General features: G+C 34.0%; 1 protein-coding gene across 1 annotated transcript; it reads left to right on the top strand.

Annotated features, from left to right (window-relative positions):
* The first annotated feature begins 4,317 nt into the window (after window positions 1-4,317).
* LOC149412467 (uncharacterized) lies at window positions 4,318-16,663 on the top strand. The gene is made up of 4 exons (XM_089645916.1): window positions 4,318-4,735; window positions 5,954-6,077; window positions 14,561-14,812; window positions 15,629-16,663. Exons 1-4 carry the CDS (start codon window positions 4,493-4,495, stop codon window positions 15,718-15,720), a joined length of 711 nt encoding a protein of 236 aa, XP_089502042.1. The 5' UTR covers window positions 4,318-4,492; the 3' UTR covers window positions 15,721-16,663.
* The last annotated feature ends 5,393 nt before the right edge of the window (window positions 16,664-22,056 follow it).

Genomic DNA, 22,056 nt, shown 5'->3' with positions numbered 1-22,056 from the left:
GAACGAATAACCTAAAACTGTTAATTCACTTTAAACTTGAACTTACGTAGGTAGGTTGAATATAATATGTTTGTAACTCGCTGACACTATACTGGCTTATATTGTATTTTTATCACGAACAACTTTAACACGCAATATTTTCGACGGAAATGATAGTATTTCGGCAGCAAATGACAACCCGCGTGTATAAATAAACCACTCTCATTTTGTTTGAATGATTTGAAACTGTCAAACGGCAAAATTCCGTCATCTCTTTCTGTTAAACGAGTCATTATGGTAGAGAGCGAGAGATCAAACCAATCCTTCTGTTCTCACCAATGAGATCTGAGCTTTTAGCCATATTATTCGTTTTCTATAAGAATTTTGAGGTGGGCGTGGCGGTTTCAAATGAGTTTCAAGGCCAAAGCTTAGTTAAATGCCCCTGTTCTGACGTCTGAGTCCGCTGGTCCGCTGCGATGTGAGTGCCGAGTGCCGAGTGGTTTATTTATGGCTGCGATTGTTTACAAGATTTTAAATGGCAACACCAAGATTTACCAAACAAAAGGGTATCCAGTAAAATGATTAGTGGTAGGTACTTTGGTACTTTCCGAAAGGAGAACATTCCAAGAAAATTTAATTTCAAACTTTGTTTATTATTTAACGCTTTGCAAGGAAGAACGGCGATTGTTTTTCCATATCTGAAATTTATATTAAAATTAATTCTAATTCACAGATAAAAATATATACATGAAATAACGTAAAATAATCAAGTAATGTGTTTTTCTCTTTCGATATTAATGTTTGTACATGCTCGAATACTTTTGAGAATAAATTAATAACTTAATAATAAATTAATAACTCGCTGCTTTTCATGGGTTATACCTAAATACGATAAAGAATAAGTTTTAGATGTATTGTAAAGTGTCCTCAATGAAATAGAAATAAGTAAAAAAGGTTTATACTACATATAAAATGTAATTTTATAACTTAATAAAAAATATTTAAAAAATAATATGTAGTACGAATTTCAGGACAGAATCTTGATTCTAAAGTATCCTACCTAATATAACGCAATATTATTTAGTCATAATTTAATCAATTATTATTGGAACATTCAAATGCGTTTAAAATGATTTTTTGATTATGTATATATTGGAAATATTTCTGCAACATATAACAAAGAACGTGTGTAGGTACTTATCTTTGCAGGCAGCCAAGAGAGATAATTTTTTTGGCTTCTATCAAATTATAATTAATGTTTTTTATTCAACAATCGAATCAATCAAGCATTATAATGAAGTCACTCCAGAGCCCAATCGGATTAAATACAATTTTAGCCTAAGCAGCATTGACTAATTGCAATAATGCTAATAATACATCAATGCTAAGCAGAATTGAAGTGCATAAACAGACTCTTTGTAATTTGGAACACCGCTTGGAGGATTTAGATTTTTATAAAAAATATTATAAGAAAGGTTAGATAATAACTAATGCATTTACGCATGTTGTTGCTCTGAGGTTATTCCCATCAAACATTAAAAACAGTCTGATACAAAAAAACGAAAACCTATTGTAACTACCTTATTATCAGGCTTGCCAATTCATGGACCATTCCTCAACTTGCGGGGAGTTTCTAAAATTTTGTCAAGAATCAGGTATTTTGCGGGGAGAACTTTTTGTGGGGAAAATGCGAGGATTCTTGACATTTCTTGATTATCCTACCACACTGAATAAATAATCAAAATAATTGTGAGACTGAAACATAAATATTCCAACAAATTTCATGTTTTGAAGCCTGAATGGAAGTAATCTTAATCTGAAAATGTATATGTGTATAGTAAAAAATGCTCATTTCAATAGAATTTTGTTTAATTTTGGAGCTAAAGAAAATTATTATCGAAGATTTGAACTATTGTGGGTATTTTAAAATATATAAATTGGCAACTCTAAGTAATCAATATCGAAAGATCATTATTTCTTGATTTTCCATGCAATAATAATATTTACAATTAATTTCAAACTAGTAATTTCGTTTTCTTTCGCAGCTATTTCTCAAACCACTTTGTTTTTTTAACCCTTTCAATACCAGACTTTTTCCAGCCAACGAAAAAAATGTTTGTCTACATTTTTGAGTTCTGTGATTTTTTTCAATATGTTTACAAAAAAAAATTTTTTTTTTTTCCTTACGGTTTTCGAAATATTTCATGTTCCTGAGGAAGAACATTGGGGCTTAGGGGGTGTAAGTTAAAGAACGGGTAGTACAAGGAGAATACATAATTTTAAAGTGTTTTTAATTGTTTAAATAGAAAATAAATACACAAAAATCAATTTTATTAATCTGTAAAGGCAAGCATATTAAATTGAAATTTAATATTGTGCCAAAATAATTTTATTAAAAAAGAAAAAATCAAATTTTTTTTTTTTTTTTAAAACGGACCATTACCCTAAATTAACGTAAGAAAAACAAATAGTCAAAAAATATTAGTGGTGAAATAAAACAAAACAATTTCTTTCTCTTTGGAGACACACACCGACATTCGTGCTTTTGCCCCTGTAAATTTCAAAATCAAAGACGAGCCCACTGGCTCCCGCTCGAAAGAAGATTTTGATGCCCCACTTGTGTGGCTTGTTTTTCATATATATTGTTTCAAATTGCTTCTCCCTTTGAACGGTATCATGAGCTCGTCTACAGAATTGAATTCCTCAGGTTCGATCTTAGCCATATTTTCAAGGAGGGCATTTACCATCGGCCTTATTTGAAATAATTTGTCGTAACCCTCTTGTCCTCTTGGAATCAACGAGCTATTGTGATTTAAATGAAGACACCAGCGTAACTTAGTGAAACGATTTCTAGGCATGACATCAACGATGAGAGAGAGCCTCGTATCATTGGCCCAGTAAAAGTGGAATGCCGGATACTTAAGGATACCCATCATGATGTGGTGTTGACGCTTGTGCTATTTTCTTGAAGCGAATACAAATTTGTCGGCTCAACAATATTTTTTATAATATTTTCATCTATGAAACATAAAAAATATTGTAGAGCAGACATATATAATATTTTCATCTATGAAACATAAAAAATATTGTAGAGCAGACATATCCAGTAGTGGTTTTGAGAAAGTAACATCACAGTAGGAGTCCACATGATCGACATCTTTCTTGATCCACCGTAGATCGGTTCTCCGTCCATGGGAAGCTGAAGCTTCACTGGGCTGTCCTTGAGGCACGGTGCAGGACTCTAGCTCGTCTTCCACTGGCTGCTGCCTCTCTTCCAAAGTCTATAATTAAAAATATATACTTTATGGTTTCATCTGAAACCCAAATTTGTTCATATTTAAATCTCTTTCAAACGCAATAATCGCTGTAATATAACAATAAGAAATAATGACAAAAGTACTAACATGGACTTCCACATCCATTCCAAGAGCTTGGCTCAATGCCTCCACATTGGTTTCCTCTGCAACATCCTGGAAATATTCAACTGACCAGCCCTCTTCATCTTCATCTTCCAACTCCAACTCCACGTCGGAAATATCTCCTTCCAGCATCACGGTGATCTCCTCATGTGTCAAACCACGATGCTCCATCAATAAAAATGAATAAAATAAGTTAAAATCTACCGGAAAATAATAAAATAAATTAATATATCTTGAAAGAATCAAATAAAAACAAGTAAAACAATATTAAAGGCCAAAGAAAGATTTCTATGAAAAACATCCACGAACGACCAAAGTGCCAGCTCAGGAACATGAATGTTTTTACCGAAAACCAAATGAAAAACCAATGTTTTTGAATGGAAATCATATTTACATATCAGATAAGACATGTATATACAATATAATAATTATTTTCAACAAAAATATGCGATATCTTACCTTTAAAATAATGTTGAAATCCGAGAAATGTCAAACCGTTAAAAACTGCAAAACACGCGTTTTTAATTCGTAATAACAGTAATATTATGTGTTTCCAGTACGACATTTGTTCTATTCCTTATAAGCAATATCTTCCTCAAGCGATATGCAAAATACGGGGCTATTTGGTTCATAAAATCAAGAGAAATAAATAATTTTCCTTCGTGTTCCTCCAGAAGAACTCTGGTAAGGAAAGGGTTAAGCCTGAACGAAAATGAAATTCCGACAATGACTAAAAAATAAATGCTAATTTCAATAGAATTTTGTATTATTTTGAAAGTAGAATGATATATGGAAATTGTGGGGAATTTGTTATTTTGTTCTCCCCAATTCGGGGATTTTGATCACCTATTGTGGGTATTTTAGAACGCACTAGTCGGCCACCCTGCTTATTTATAGTTATTTTCACTTTTCTGAAGTTTTCATTACTTACTTTTAATTTTTAATTTCGAAATCTTTATTGTTAAAGTAACTTTATTGTAGTAAAGTAAAGAATCCTAATTCATTTGACTAAGTTTTGTAATATGACACAGTGTAATTACTATTACTTCTGATAATTTTTATAATTACATACTTTTGTTTCCACTTTTCTGATAATGGCGTCCGAATCGAGATTGTGGAATCCGGAGGACTTTTTCAGACTCAAAATGCGGGAGTTGAAAGCCAATGTACAATGTCAACAAATCAACCACGACACTAATACGCAATGCAACGACGAGTGTAGAAGAAATACCAGTGAAAGAATGAAAACCCACGTACGCACCTTGTGGAGTTTCCTCAAGGGAGAAAAGCAAGCCCGTGATATATCCATCAGCTTTGACTCTGATGAATATAAAGAGGTAAGAATGTATATTATCCTAGTATTAGTGGATTATATTATATTATAATGTATATAAGATAATGTTGTAAATATTTATAATCGCCGCACTTTTAGTAGGCACAGATTATGGAAATTACACTTTGTTTCAACTTAATTACTACGTAAAATATGCATTATAATTCTATTTTATGCAATCAAAGTACAAAACCGCCATTTTTTTACTTTTTGTATGGTGGGACACTTGCAAAAGTTTCGTTTCAATCTAAATATGCATAAATTACTTAATCAACCAAACTAAAAATCTTATAACCTATTTTGTGCACGTAATTGGTTGTTGAAACAAAATGTAATTTCGATAATCTATGCCTACAAGTGCGGAGGTTAGGTAAATAATTACCAATAATTATTGTATATTAAGTATTGTATATTAGCATAATATAGATGGACATAAGAAAATATAGCCAAAACCAATATAATTCTGAAGAGATCAATCGAGATAAGTGTGTTGTCATTATGTCAGTGTTCCCGAAGTTTGCTTAGTGCTTCCTTACTTCTATGATCGTTTTCCTAAAAGGTAATCAATTTCATTGTCCTGTCTGAGGCCTAGGAGTTGTATAAACTGATGAAAACAATTTTATTTCATATCGGTATATATTACACTTCTTGAAATTTTCTGTGACTGCAACTTACCTATGCTCATTCAGAAACTGATAACGGTTATCATATACGTGGTGTGCTTTAGGTTCTCCATCAGTTTACTTGTCCGCTCCTTGATTTCATCAACTTTCCGGTGCTCTACTTTCAGAAATCTTTACTCCAATTTCTTATTTGCGGTAACAAAAACTTTCCCATCGTCCAGATAAAAATAATTAATCCCTTTAAAAAAATAAATGCTGCACACTAGGTAATTTCACACAAGCATGGTTCTACGTCACAACCATGATCCAAACACCCAAGCATACTAAAACACTGTTTTTGGCCGAGCTTTATGCAAAGTTTTCGAAATCAGACGTAGATACTCATTTTCCTCTTCGAATGCCAAGTTTCCAAAATATCAAAATTCTGTCTTAAGGGGATGGGGTAGTTTTTCAAAATCCCATGTTACCTTGCTCTTATTTTGAAGGTCAAGTGTGCAAAAATTTAGATGCAAATTAAATCCTGTCCACGACACGCTTTATTCTTTATATTAATAGATATACAAACATTTTCAAATCAAAATCATGCATTTTTGTTGCAGGTTGTGGCTACAAAATTAAATGTACCTTGGTGCATTGTTTGTGGCGCAAAGACCAAGAAAGATGATACCATCAGCTGCTCAAAATGCTGCAGCTCTTATCATGAAGCATGCCGTGATACTTGTGGTAAGTACCTAATACCAACCGAGTTAGTCAATGAGAATTTATTGATTCTAGGTTTAAGATATGTATGTCACCATCAGGACTGTCGAGAGGCCAAGCCGGGCACAATACTTATTTACGGTCCACAACAAGTGCACAACACTAGATTGAGTTCTTCTTTAATGTATCAGCCGGTGAATATCAGAACATCCTTTGGACAGTGGGGTTTTTCTTATAAAGCTCCTTTGTTTTATAATATGCTCGGTGAAAATATAAAAACTAAAGGTTCGTTGAATGGTAAAAAAATGGTAAAAAAATCCATACTGGCTGAGAGTGGTGATTTTGGATTGCCCATAATCGAAGTGATCCATCTGTATTTGTGTTATGTGAGTTACTTATTTGATTGAATATAATTGTAAAGCTGCTCATCGCGACACAGGAAATCCTGAGTGAGATGAGAAGCCAAGGAAAAAAAATGATAAATGAATAAAAAAAAGTACCATTAAATACACCAAATAAATAATTTTTATAAAAAAGATTACAAAACAATTATACAATGTAAATATACTAATATGATCTAAAATTTACTATGAGGCTAAAGGAAACAAAATGTGAACTAATAAATGTTAAAAAATATTATTATGTGAAATGCTTTTTTGTAAGTTCTTTCGGTGCTATCAAATATAGTTTGTCAACAAATTGCCTTCTTACGGACTTTCCGCATCCATGTGTACGTGGATTGCTGACTTTTTAAGGGATAGGTCGATTCAGGCGGTTGCTGACGGTTTCACCTCTTCCTCGCACTCCATAAATGCTGGCGTCCCACAGGGATCGGTTCTGTCTCCGACTTTGTTTTTGTTGCACATCAATGACCTTTTGACATGTGCACCGATTCATTGTTACGCGGATGACAGTACAGTTCATGATAGCTTTTTGTTTGACAAGCCCCCAGAGGGCACACAAACTCCAACGGCTCGGAGGGCTTTGAAGCGGAGAATGGACGGTTATCTCGAGAGTATTTCCTCCTGGGGTAAAAATAATCTCGTCGAATTTAATGTTTCAAAGACCCAATCCTGTCTGATTACGTCTAAAAGGGATCCAAATGATAATCTAGTCTCCTTCAACGGAAGCAATCTTCCGAACAGGCCTTCCATTGATATGCTTGGTGTAACTATAAGTGACCAGCTCAGGTACGGGGGCTCCATCGAAGCCAGAGTAAAGTTGGCCTCTCAGAAGCTGGGCCTACTGTACAGGGCCTGCAGATACTTTAATAGTACACAACTGCTGACCCTGTATAAATCGCAAGTGCGCCCTACTGTCGAATTTGGCATCCATCTCTGGTCCGAAGCCCCTAGTTTTAGAGCACAGGCGTCAGGTAGGTATGCTGTCCTTGTTCTATCGGTATTACAATGGAAGATGCTCTGAGGAACTAGCGTCATTGATCCCTTCGGCACCGGTGCGTAGTCGGGATACACGCCAAACGCGCGCCCAACATTTGTAAACGGTTGACATTTGTCACATGAGAACGGGTCGCTTCTACGATTCGTTTTTAAGTTCAACAGCTCAGCTGTGGAACGAACTGCCGGCCTCTGTGTTTCCTCCCTCCTACAACATGGGACTCTTCAAGACCCATGTTCACTCCTTCCTCTCCACAAAAAGACCCTCCACACAGCATCCCCAAAGATGACATAGGCCCTGAGGGAAATTATTTTCTTCAGGGCCTCCTGTGTGGAGTTTATAAAAATAAAAAAAAAGTGAATTCTCGATAGATCGTTCCCCAAAAAGCGTTTTCCCTCATTTGTCATTTTTTTTTTTCTGTTTTTATCCTTGTACCACATTCATCATTCAAAGCAGGGGTTTCCAACCTTTTTGTACTGTAGAGCACATTCTAAGATATCGGTAGGGTGGCGGGCACCACCTATTTTTAATCAAACACTTCTTCCATAACTTCTTATTTTCCCATAATTTATTTTCTTATATTCATAATTTATTAATAAATAATAAACAAAAATGTTTCAAAATAATAAAATTACTATTCAAAATGCATACGCAGCATAGACATATGAATATTAGTAGACCTGCCCTAAGCATAGACTAAATTAGACTAGACACGTTATATCCATTGAAAAATGACCCCAACACAATTTTGGTTTGGTTCACGTGCACATTTATGAAAAGGCCCACGCATTGTGTCGCAATGCGAAATGGGCACTGTGCATTGCGTTTTGCCTTTTGTTGGTCTAGAGTTTACTTATTTTGCTTCCAGCTATGGCTGGGCAAGTTCATTTTTTCAATCACAAAAATAACCCAGTTCCAAATATTTTAGATTGTACCTATCGCGGACTTTATTTAAGAAAATGTAATCAGCTATCTGAATACAAAAATATATCAGTACCTTACAGATCGATTGAGGGCAGCGTATTAACAAATGTGAAAAATTCAACGAGATTAGATTTATTTCCGGCAAATTTGTGACGTCACATGCATAACACACCTCCAAGTGATTCGACCAATAGGGTGATTCATGTTAATTATTATCACGTGGTGAGCATACGAAAATCACGCAACCAACGCGTGATACTTATGGATGTATTAGTCGTCTAGCGTTGACACGCGCGACAACTCAAGTGTGTGTGATTTATTTGGTCCGTGCATTTTGCTAATCAGGGTTGTATTAAGTCGTCATTGCTTTTCGGGTAATAACTGCTTCGCCTTTTCGATTTTTTGCAGAAGAATTGATAGAAATAAAATTGCGTCATTTAATTAGTTCATTTATTTTTTGTGTATTTTCGCTTAGGTTTCCACATAAACCGGAAAAAATGGAGAAATGGTTAGAAGCAATCCGCATTCAATTATGTGACAATAACTGGGTACCATCAGCAGGAAACCGCGTTTGTTCTAATAATTTTCACGCCAAACATATTTATCTAACTGCAAGCGGCCTCCGACGTGTAGACTGCAAAGCTTTGCCTGTTATTCCAGTAATTATTTGGTTTGATTTTTGTGTGAAAACTTAAGCAAGTTTATTATGGATTGATCAGGTTTTAATTGATAATGTCGTTGTTTATTGGACTGTAGCTGTCCACCATGGCCACAGGTCCTGCGAAAAGAGATACCGTCATTGTTTCTTCTCGAACAGGACTGGTTCTCGATCCTGCTGAAACTTCTTCTGTAATCGACAAGCCGGTTGTTCCTCTACCAGAATTGCAACAACCGATGTGTGTGAATGCCGTAAATAATACGTAAAATTCTATTTAACGGGCGTAAATAAATAAATAAGTATGTATTGTAATCATGTAACCTCCACCCCCTCCCCCCTTACCCCTCTCCCATACGCTCCCTGAAGCTCTGTCCTCATCATTGCTGCTTATTCATTTGCGAACCGGAACGCGAGCCGAACTACGAATTATGGGAAAGGAACGAAGCAACCTTATATTTCTTAATAAGTCGTGATTCAGCTCGCTTGTGAACACGCAACATTATATGATTTATCTCTCTCTTTATGTTAATCTTACATTATGTTTAATGAAAAGTCGTTTAGTACTTAGGTTAGTTTTCAATAATGCTATCTTGAAGAAGGTTGATAAACTAGTTGACACAATGTCTCAATTCTAACAAAGTGGTTGAAGACAAAATAATTTAATTAATTTAATGATAGTAGTATAATTATTTTTTGCTACGTAGTGTTGTTCTAGTCTCTATAATTTTTATGTTACTGTTAAACGTTTTACTAATATTATTTTATATTCATCAGCTTTAATTATTTTGTATAATTTTCGATAGCTTACTAGATATATTCTGTATTAAAATGCATGCAAAAGCCCCACTGGGAATAAAACCAAAGAAAATAAAATGATGTCAAGTCACAAAGTGATTGCTTTCTTCAATAATTATATACCATTCTATATAAATACTATGGTAAATTAAAAAAAAACCTATGCACAATAATAAAAATATAAACGTTTTTGGTTCTATAGGACCTGTATAAAATTCAAAAACACAAATAAAATAAATTAAAATCATTTTGTGTTTTTTATCAATTCTTTTCCTGATTCAGCTCTTATTCAGCACATAAAATTTTCTGTAAGTGTTAGTTTCTTTTTGGCTTTATGTCCATATTACAACACCTCTGACAACAAATTCTCCGTGGTTTCGCTTACGAGTTTGAACGGTTGTAAAAAGAGTTTAAACAGAGTTGGGTTGTTAAGTTCATCTCCATATTTCTGACGTACGCGCTATGTGGGGTCATTATTAAAATGGATTTAATATAGACAGGGCTAATCTAGTATAATACATCAATGGTCCTAAGTGATTAAAAGCGTATTATTCCCCACTCCCCATACCAGTTCCATTGGAGCCGGCTGGGCTCGCGTATGGCTTCCCGTGAATCTTGAGAATGTGACGTCATCATTCTTGTTCGAACTAGCGTCGAGCTATGGTCGAGGCATTTTACGAAATAACACGGCAAAATGGTGGCTTGTGATATGAAAACTTGTAAAAATAGATGTGAAAAAGAGAATAAACCCAATTGTCGTATTACATTCCATATGTAAGCATTATTTTAAGCTTATTCACATCGTATAATATGGATCAGTTGTAGAAACATATACTATCACATCGATATATATCTGGACGCAAAATACAAAGCCGTTTGCATAAGAATCAGGGATGTGCCTTTGCCTTTTGCGCTTTAGGTACCACGTGTTAGGTACGCGCTTGTTTCGTATGTACGGTACTGCTGGAACGAGAAGGAGTGCATATCACGTAATGCGCTAGGTTATACCGAGTGGCGATGTGTGATAGAAAATCATGTTTTTTGTTTTTAATTGAAAAAATGTCATCAGAAGGCAAAATGATGTCCAAATTTTTACTCCAAATACTCTTAGGAATCGCTGGTAAAAACTGTGTGTATATAATTTCATTTGTTTTTTTAGTTGTTTTACTTTTCTTTCTTAAAGATTTCAATATTTTATTATTAATAGGAACATAGCGGTTGTGACAACCCTCCAACATTGGTCGAATGTAGCGATTCCCAAGTGTGCGCATCGTTGTTACTGGGAAGTAAATTATGAACACTTATAAAAGTGTCTTAACTAAATACGTAAACAAAATATTCGACTCTGAAAATAGAAGAAATTTTTTTTGCCGAATTTGGACTTCGCAAATTTGTTCATAACGTGGCGAGTAATTTGCGCTCCCATGTAAAAATGTCTATTCATTCAAAAGCAGATTTTACTTTTAAGAACTAAATGGTGATATTAAAATGCGAGATGCCTATATACTGTCAGATTGATTTATTGACGAATCACAGTCAGCTTTACCCCCTTCGTTCTTCAACAGTTGATTTTACCCCTCACCTTTAATTTCTAGTCTATATATTCATATGTCTGTGATACGCAGAGAGAAATGTATTTAAAAAACGTAAACCAAAAACACAAATACAAAGAAAACATTTTATCAATGGTGACTGGATAAATCATAATTATTAGTTATATAAAGTGATGAAACAAAAACTTTATTAACTGGGTTAAGTAGGTTAGGTTAAAAAAAAAAAAATTTTCATCGTTTCTAATGTCTTTATATCACTTTTTAAAAGTGTGTTGAATTGTCACTGTGTTGAGTTATCATGGAACCATATTCCAAAAGCCCTCTGACTTTAAGGATTTTAGAAAAATATCATTATTGGTCCAAAATTTCTAACTCTAGTTCTTCTGTCTTACCTTGAACAAAATCTGCAATACATGTGGCCATTACATTTATTTTGCAAGTAAAGGGATTGATACAGAAGGAAACAATTGGATCGATATGTGTAAACTGCAAAAATCTCTCTTCAAACTGTTTTTTAACACTTGAAGATTCTTAATAAATAATGACCCGATTAATTCATTGTTACCTAGCATTTTCTTCATATGTGTGAAATGCATGAGAGAATAGGCCACTTGCATGGATTTCATAACGACTTGGAAAAAATCGTGTGGATAGATCTTTTTACTAAGATTACGAAAATGTTAGTAAAATTTTGTAGAAATGTACATTTATTTTTATTTTTAAATAAATAAATCCATTATTTGGGCTCGTGTCGTCACTACATGAAAATGTCCCGTCTACTGAAAATGTTCCTATTAATTTTGTAAAATTCCACACTGATTTAATTTTTTTATATGGCATCACTTTGATTTCAGGCGAATTTTTGAATTCGTTCACTAGATTTATTGTTTGTTCTCTGCGAACTTTTCATTTGGTTTGAATTTTTGACAGATGTGAAGAGAACCCCGTACAATTTAGATGTCGGTACGTGTTTTAGAGGTATAATGGTTATGGTGCTGATTTTATCAAAATCAAATTTTATAATATTCTTATTATTATTATAATTTACAAGTACAAGTATATTACATTGGATTTCTTAATATAGACGTTGTACATTATAATGATTTATGATCAATAAGATGGATCAAGGAAAAAAATATTTATGAGATGTAATATTTTTGGTTGCCTCGTTATTCTGCTGTGTCATTCGTGTGGAAAACGTTCTTTTTTTTTAAAATGATTTTCGGCTATGTAATCATTGTTTTTTCTCACCTATAAAATTATGTCCCGTCTTTCCGGTTTATAAAAAAAGGTCTGATTTTTCGGATTGAAATTTTCAAAAAATCCCCAGGGTTTCAAAAATACGATTAAAAAAATAATAATAATACAGAATGTCTTAGAATATTTTCCTTAACCGGAAAAAAAAATTAAAAAATATGATGCAAGTGGCCTATTGATCTGCAGATGTGATATCAACAAATCCAATTTAGCTTTAAATGGCTTATCATTTCAGCTATGTTTTTGTCTCTCCCCTGCAACTCCACATTTAAAGAATTAAATTTTTCCATGATGTCTGTGATAAATCCCAAATCAATCAGCCAGCGAGAGTCAGCTAGTTCATCATAATTTTCCTTTTTATCGTTTATAAATGTTTTTATTTCTTCAATTAAACTCACGAATTTAGATGTTGTGTATGCCAATTGTTGTGTATCACAATCAATGTGGTAGGTCTTTATGTATCGAACCCTATTTTAAAGTTTACCATAGTTCCAAAAAAATGTGACCGACACAGATTCCTCTAAAGTGCTTTAATAATTAAAACAATATTATGTGACATAAAATGTATCTGTTATTTTTAAGTCTTGAGTTTTAGAAAAAGTTTTCATAACTAAAAATGATAAGTGATCATGGTGTCCCACTTGTGTCTATTAACACAGTGGCCTACGTACACAAACGTCGAGTAAATGGCGCGACCACATTCAAAAGACATGTTTCATTTTTGTATGAAATTTTATGTTTTTGTTTTTATAGACATCTAACAGGAGGATTTGTTTTCATTTTGTGGAGAATAATCTGTTCTGTCTATATAGACCAATAAATCATGCCATAATGGTATAATTTGACATTTAATTGCGTACATAGGTATTTGAAAATATGTACCACGTACTGGTATAGATAAAACGGAGCAAAAGGTTAATGCTCTCATGCATCCTGTTTAGAGATAAGAATAATTGCTGCACATTAACACTTGTAGAAACTGTTGAATTTTAAACTGTTCAATAAATATGCAAAAAACTGGCCCAATTAGTCAGTTGTTCGAAGACATTCGCAAAGTTGTGTTTCAATTGCAAATCCTTCATTCATTTATTTTACGGTCAATGTCACTGGCGTAGGTCTCCAGTACAACCATATTTTGAAGCTATATGCTTGATTTTAATTAACGGTACTCATAAAACAAGATCAGAACATTCGAAATTTTTGATATCGATCATCCGTTATTGTTATGTAGTCCTATATTTTGTATATATATATATATATATTATGATAATTTTACTGTGCAGAAAATCTTCAAAACTAGAAAGGGCGTGTCTTAACCATGATGGTAAAGGGTCGATAGAGAGGATCTCCGTGTTATTTTGCATCAACAATGATGGAACTGACCTATGCGAGCTCCTCACACATTGAAGCCTATGTACGTGTTTTAAGAAAATGAAAATTGATTGAAGCCTATGTACGTGTTTTAAGAAAATGAAAATGTTTAAAGAATAGGAGCCCCTCACACACCAAAGCTTACGTAGGTGTTTTAAGAAAACGAAAACATTACCCATAAAATATTACGCAAACAAAAAGGAATGAAGAATGAATGACTATGAACATTTAAAATTTTGTTTATAAGGGATCTTGCTGCGCAATGTACGTAAAACAATGATATATTTTATTATTTTTAGATAACTGTACTGCTCACCTAAGTGACATGACAATTGTACGAATGTAGTATTATTCTATATTCCATTGTTTTCCCACATTCATGGTTTTTTACATTAAGTCCCTTAAAAAACAATAAAATTTACAGATATGTAAATCATTTGTAGTCTTTCTTGTGTTAGCAGTCTAAAATTTGTGCGTTTTTAAGTGATGACCTGCCTATTACCATTAATTTTGCAACTTGTGTATATGGTGTATGTGGTTGTATTTTTCAGACACATCTGCAGATCGGAGTAATCAGGTATGCAATCAATGCAAGGCAGGATGCAGAGTTAAATCTGGAGATGTGGTTTGGCATAAGATGAAGAAGAGTGTTTGGTGGCCAGCGCAGATACTGCCAGTGGGCGAGAGGCCCGACTGCCTGTCCGTAAAGCCTACAAACATCCACCAGGCGATCAAGTTCTATGGAGAACAGCCTGGCCAGTACTGCTGGGCTGATCCCAGGCACTTGTGCACTTTTAATCCAAGTAACTAATTTTCTTTAAATAATTATAACCTAAACCTAAAACGGAGGATTGAGTGCAAGCTAATCGTAATGGAAATGCTAGGATGGTCATCCATCATCATAACACAATACCCTGGGGTGAGATTTGACCTCCTCCACAAATTTTCTCCACTGGCTGCGGTCCTTCACCATTTGCCTCTAGTTTTCAGTCCTGCCTCTTTTGAGCAGTCTATCGACCTCTCCCTCGGTGTGGTCGCCCACTTTGTTTCTGGTTTTCTGTCGTTCACTAATATCTTTTAAAAACCCATGTTTATATGAATTATTTTATTAAAATTTACTTGTGTATTTGATCAATATGTAAAAAATATTTCTATTTAAAATAAGAAAATGTTCATGTAAATAAAAAATAATATTAATTATTTGTCGTATTTTTACTAAGAGAATTTTTTTTTTTAAATTTGTTAAATCATATATTTTTTTATATATATAATTGAATTTATTATGATATCCACTTTACTAAGGCCACTTGCAAAGAAATTCAATGCTTAATTCAAAGGTCGCTTACAAAACTTGGAAAGTAAATATCAGAGAAAAAAACTTTACAAACATGTTATTGCCAGTACTATAAAATAAAAGCTTCATTAAAATTTTATTCTCGTGTGTCCGTTTTTCATTTGTAGGACACCACAGTAGTGAGGTTCAGGGCTGAGTGCTTGAGACGCATACCCTTGGTTTTGGCGTGTTTGCTTCACAGAGCCAATCCATTATTCAAAAATTATTGTACAAACATTGTAAAACATAATAAATCGTAAAACTGATTTTTTTGTTTTATTCGCAGATCATTACTTGAGCACTGCCACTAGCGGAAACAAGCAACTTCTAAATGCCTATCGTCTGGCTGCAGAGGCCTGGACCAAAAAATCACCCTAGTGACACCGTGTTTGATTTGAACATATATTTGGAATTCGGTTAGAATTATTTCCCTTGAGACAGAGATTATTTTACCCGCTTCTGAAAAAAACAGCGTAGGGAAGCTCGAGCCTTATACCTCCTACTACCTATGTCATGTTAATACTTTCTGGTTGCAAGTATAGGTTTTAGTTATAGTTAAGTGTAAATTGTTGAAAACTTTTCTAAAATAGGTATTTTGCTAGTACCTACATATCTAAAATACGTGTAAGTAATGTAACTACCTGTATTATATTTGCAAGATTTATCATATAAGTATTTTCTTCATTTAATTCAATTATTTACAATTGACACATAGTTTCCTCTCTAATATCTAGCCATATGACAGATTATCTACTAATAAGAGATTTTGTAATTCTATTTTTAAATCATCTTACTATTACATAATATCATCACCTCAATAGAAGGTATACCCCATACCTCAAAACTTTTTTTGTGTGTTGACTTGGAATAATTTTTTATGCAAATTTATTAGAAGAAAAATTATGTACATATTTCAAATAATGTTAATTTTTACACATTCCAAAAGAAACCAAATCACAACTGATCTAGTGATGAGAGATTTGATTCTATCTGCTTCCAGACAACCTTTGAATGATTTCAGAGGAAATTTTAGATTGGATTGGAGACATGAATATGGTATTTGAAAGATACAGAACACAGCCAGAGATTCTCAAACATTTCTAAACATTGAATTTAAATCTATTATATAAAGTTGATTGTCATGGGAAGGCAGGCGGGTTGCCGGAGGGTGGACGGCTTGGATTTGATTTTTATACAAATCGACAGTTTCATTCCGAGGTTAATGAAAATTTGCTCACTTGACCATCAAAACGAGAGGAAAATCACCGTCTAAGTGTGATTATGAAAACTCTGTGTGAAGCCCGAGAAACACCGGGGAGTGCAGCTATGTAGTAGTTTATAAAATATATTTTTTTAAATAGTTATAAAAAATGAGTCTTCTTCTTTCGTATGGTGGGGGGTCAGAGGGGGACATCTAGATATGCGAGCCATTTTAGGGCCTCAGGCGTCGCCATGTGGACCTCATCAATCACACCGGGGAATGAATGGAGCGGGCATTCGTTGACCACATGTTCAGTAGTCTGCACCGCACCACATTCACACATCGCCGACTCTTTAAGGCCCCATAAGTGCATCATGTGGGCACAGCGGCTATGGGAGCACCTTAACCTATTGATGGCGGACCAGGTTTTGCGAGGCAGTGAGAACCCAGGCTGTCTCTCGGTGGGGTCTTGTATGAGATGGGCTATATAAAATGAGTTATATAAAGTCACTAAAGGTGATGAAAAAACCTAAAAAGGAAATTTATATAGATAATAATAACAACTTGCCTTGCTCAACATATAATTACGTCACATTAATTATTGCAAAAACAAAAAATTAACAGTTTTTTTTTACAGAAATACAAGGGTTTCCATTAAGGTTACAATATTCATGTAAGATTGAAAAATGCTTGTATTTAATTGAAATTCACAGGATACTTCACAAATATATTAAAATATTTTTCAAAGTAATATTCATAATTCATACAGGAGGCTGACTCCCCAGGCAGTGGCGGCTTAGGGTAGATTGGCACCCGGGGCGGTTTTGTATTGAGCACCCCTACTTAAAATAAAACACCGAATACTAAACATGCTTACGAGACTTTATTTTACTGAAATATTCTATGACATTATCAAAATTTATTTTCCTGTCTCTTTTAATTGATAAAATCGAAAGATTGGTTAGTCGCGCTTGGCTCATTGTGGATCTTAAATAAGATTTTATTAATTTTAACTTTGAAAAGCTTCTTTCACATGAAGCCACCGAAACACAGATTGTCAAAAAAAAATCTTAGACACAGCGCTAAACTTGGAACTGACTCAGAATAGCCCCATTTAACAATGAATCTGAGGAGCTCCAATGTAGTCCATTGAACTGCTTCGTGGGCAGAAATGTTGGCGGCTTCTAAATGGCGCCTCAATCGTAATATCTCCAACACGATATCCTCTCCTGAAAATTCATCGTAAACTTTTAATAAATTTGGAACCATTCCACGAAGATCTCCTTTTGGTGATGTTACCAACGTTTTTGTCTCAACAACACTAAATGTAACCAGAATAAAATCCATTGCCCTGTAACGATGGTCTAGTTCTTTGTAAAATCTATCGTGACATTCTAACATTGCTCTCTGCAGCTCGTCTGGTAATGTAAGACCAGCATCTCGGGCCATTTCTCCGGGCATACGTTTACGAAATCTCCTCCTTCCTCTTTTTCCTTCAATCGGAATGTCAAAGTCCTCACATATTTTTGTTGCGTAGCAAATAGCCTTTTCCACTATTTGATTGCGTTGACTTTGAAGAAAAATTTTAAGGGCCTTAATCTTTATTACACACTTTTCTAATGATAGCCCAGATGTTTGAATATACTTTTGCGTCTGATTAACTTCTTCTAGTACTTCACACCAAAATGAAAGATAGTATAGAAAACTGAAGTCACACAAAGCTGGTATGAGTGTTGATGCTGCTTCCCTTGTCTCAACGTTTTCTTTACTGGTGTTGGGATCACACATATCTTCGAGTGTTGATACAAGCTTCTCAAAATTATTCTTCAATGGTTTAACAGCGTCGTGATGAGCACTCCATCTTGTATCTGATCGCCGTTTAACGGACACGCCTACATTTTTCATTAATATTTCCCACCGATGTGTGGATGATGAAAAGAATGTGTAAACTCTTTCTACAGTTCCGAAAAAAGTTAAACTTGAAGAAACGCTACAAAACGAGTGTACTCCACATAGATTAAGCGAATGATTTGCACAAGGCGAAAACAAAGCTTTCGGGTTGCATTCTTTGATTTTTGCTTGTACACCACCATGAATTCCTGCCATGGTTGCAGCATTATCATATCCTTGGGCTCGACATAGATGTATGTCTAAATTATCACTCCCCAGCTGTGTAAGGATATTTTCAGCAAGATCAACTGCAGTCTTTCCAGCTATAGGGAAAAAACCTAGAAATGATTCCTTCACTTCAACTTGATAGCGTCGTGTGACGGTAGAAAAGATAAGCGCTCGCGGTTCAAAAGATATCTGCTTGCGCTTTTATAGCTGTGTGTGACGCAGGTCTTATTTGGCTGCACAAGTGTGTTGTCGTTGTCACCCCTTGGTCCTTGGTACCCGGGGCGGATAGCCCCCCCCGCCCCCCCTTTAAGCCGCCACTGTCCCCAGGTCAGCATTGCCCTTCTGCAGTTCTGAATGGCTCTTCTAAGTTTTTTGGGTATTGTAGTAAGCCTTTGCATTAATGGTAGTAACTTTAGATATAACATTCACCAAAGGAACACCTTAAGTTCCCAAAAACAGGTGCCATGACTTTTCCGGCTTAATGGGTCGTCTTGAACTTTTTGGTGTCTGGGGAAGAGCGCGACGACCTCTCCATCGGAAGAATTTACGGTGACTGAACAAAATATCCGACAAGCACGCGGAACCAAACAAACTGACCGTTAGGATCCTCCTACACGCCAGGTGTACTAACATCCAAACAAAAAAATTCCCCCTATCTCAGGAACCCTTGTAATCTTACTTTCTGGATGGCCCTCGAAGTTTCTTAATTTTTTTTTTGACAAATCATATCCAATTTTGAAAATGACACAATTAAAATTACACAGCATTGTATTGCATATGAATATACTTATAACTCCTCTACATAATTATTAAGTATGGAACTGAGTTTAGAGAACATATTTCTTAAAACATTTGTATGCTGCCAAGTTTCAAATTGAAAATATTTGAATATAGCAGTATTTAAGAATAGTCCATTTTATTGTTTTTCCCGATTAACCACATTGTTTAGAATCAATCTGTATGTGAGCAAGAAATTTGTGCCAATTGAGATCATTAAGTATGGACTAAGATCTACTTGAATTCATCGATTAGCTTTATTGTAATGATAGATTCTTAATGCTAAGTGGAAATTTACCTGAAATCTCTTGCCATCATCACTTCTACCTTGTGTTGATGTTGAAAGCTATACTTATTTTGTAACTCTATTCTTAGAAGTCAGTCTATTGTAGTCAAAGCATTTAACTGTATAATACTTTTTTTCATACATTTTTAGTGTTATTCTTAAGTTATGTTAAATAAACATTGTTTATAAATCGATTAAATTGTTTCATTTGAAAGTGCCTTCTTATTACTGAAACATTCCATTTTAAAAATCGGATGAGAGTTATTTTTACAACATAATATCGTCACCGTTCAGGCAAAAGTCACCGAAATACATATTAAAAATAAAATAAAATTTAAATGTTTTATCTACCCGCAAAATATTAGAACAAAATTCATAGCAATCGCATAAAATTATTTCTCTAACAATTCTTTAAAATTATGTTCAAGGATGGATTGTTATGTTAGGATGTCATTGACTTTGATCTTCTGATACAAACACTTCAAATTATACAGTCTGGTTCATCTGGTCCATTACAGATTGAAAATAGCGATATTTGAAAAACAATGATCATAAATCCCTCTGTGCGACGGGCAAGTGATTAATACCTTTTGGTTTGAGAGAAGAATATTTGCGTTTCCCTATAATTTAAAGTACCCGTGTTTTGCCAGAAAGTTACGTGTGATGAGGACGACCAGGAATCATAATTAATAAATTAAATGTTATTAATAAATAACAAACTATCCATCTCCTTTTCAAACATTTAGAAACTAATTTTACAATTATGTTTCTTAGAGTAGATAAATCATTAGTAGATAAGTCATTATGCAAGTAATATTTTATATTGATGTGGCAGACGTCGTGAATTCCATCAAAACCTTGTTATTTCTTGGCTTGAGATTATCTTTATTGTTTATGTGCCCTATTTTTCTCATACCAGTAATTTTTTAATTAACATGTATTGTAAAATTTCTCCTTGTATAATTGGACATGGTCCGTTAGTAAATAAATAAATAAATCGTTTCTCCTTTGTGTCATTTTAGAAGTGATCAGAATATTATTATTTTTCAGTTTAATTGATTTAAATCAATTTATTCAGAGTTTTATTTTCAATTCTCAAATGTTATTACTTTGTCTATTAATGAACAAGTTCACTATTTAATTATTTTGTTTTTAAGAATGTTAGGTAGTACTTATTGTAGTTTATGTGGAAAATCGTGCATTCTTTTATTATAAATTCAGTTCACTGAATTTATCAACAAAATAGTATAGGTTCTTCAATGATGTCATGATTTTTCTTGCCACCTGTCTTCAAAAGGATCATTTTTTATGCATATTGGAGTGGAATGAAAATTTTTCACAAAACGTCGCCGACGTCGCCGTATTAAGAATATTATTTTTTATCTCTATTTTTACAAGTGAATTTTTACAAAAATGCTCAACAAACAACATGCTCTTTAAAACAATTATTGAATTGTAAATTAAAATGTATAAATATAATGAAGGAGTGAAACTTTTTATAACATTTAAAAAAAATGATAATACATCTTCTAATTATTATTCAGCTTTCTTAAAAATATCACATTCATCTGTGCCAATCAAAACTTAGTAAATGATATATTATCGTAAGCGTACGACGCATTAACATGGAACTAGAAGGGGGACTACAAATCTGTTATTTTTTATAATAAATGTGACAAGTTTAGTATCATATATTATGCGTCGTATCATTCAGGGCAGGAATTTCTCTTAGGATCGAGATTGGTTGGGGGGGGGGGATCATTATTTTAATTTTTAATATCTAAGGTCTCGATGGGAAATCATCAACATCATTTGTCCATTTGTTGTTTTAAAGGTTTCCGTTTTAAAAAATACCTACTAAAATATTTCCTTTTAAGAAAATACTAAAGAATTTTCGTTTAAATATTGTTGGGATACTGACTCTCCGAAAAATAAATATCTAAAATATTTATTGATTTGCGCTTCCACCTAGAAAAAAAATCCCCTCGGCGCTTTTTCCGTGTCTTTGTGAATGTTATAATTCATATTCCAATCCATTCACCCACACCACATACCTACCCTAATTGCGAATATGATAGAAAAAATTCCCCTGCGGCGCTTTTTACGTGTGTTTGTGAATATAATAATTCATATTCTACTCCCTTCACCCACACACATACCTTCCCCAAGCGGATACCGTGTAAAAAATTCGTAAGTGACAGGGTTTTCCAATAAGAGGTGTTATTTTAATATTCAATCGTAAAAGATCAATGGTTTTGTTGCTTGTGTGGCACGTAGCGCCGTCTTGTTGAAAGTAAACGTTGTCCAGATCAATACCATCCAATTCCGGCCA

The sequence above is a fragment of the Hesperophylax consimilis genome, chromosome 23 (genome assembly GCF_061612785.1).
Source record: "Hesperophylax consimilis isolate HC1 chromosome 23, BYU_Hcon_1.0, whole genome shotgun sequence".
In the NCBI taxonomy this organism is placed as follows: domain Eukaryota; kingdom Metazoa; phylum Arthropoda; class Insecta; order Trichoptera; family Limnephilidae; genus Hesperophylax; species Hesperophylax consimilis.
This window is presented reverse-complemented; position numbering and strand designations above follow the sequence as displayed.

Bases quoted from the DNA above. Each gene is read 5' to 3' on its own strand.
- LOC149412467 (XM_089645916.1), top strand. From the start codon at position 4,493: ATGGCGTCCGAATCGAGATTGTGGAATCCGGAGGACTTTTTCAGACTC. The intron at 6,078-14,560 runs GTAAGTACCTAA...TGTATTTTTCAG, and splicing joins AGCATGCCGTGATACTTGTG to ACACATCTGCAGATCGGAGT. The intron at 14,813-15,628 runs GTAACTAATTTT...TTTTATTCGCAG, and splicing joins CTTGTGCACTTTTAATCCAA to ATCATTACTTGAGCACTGCC.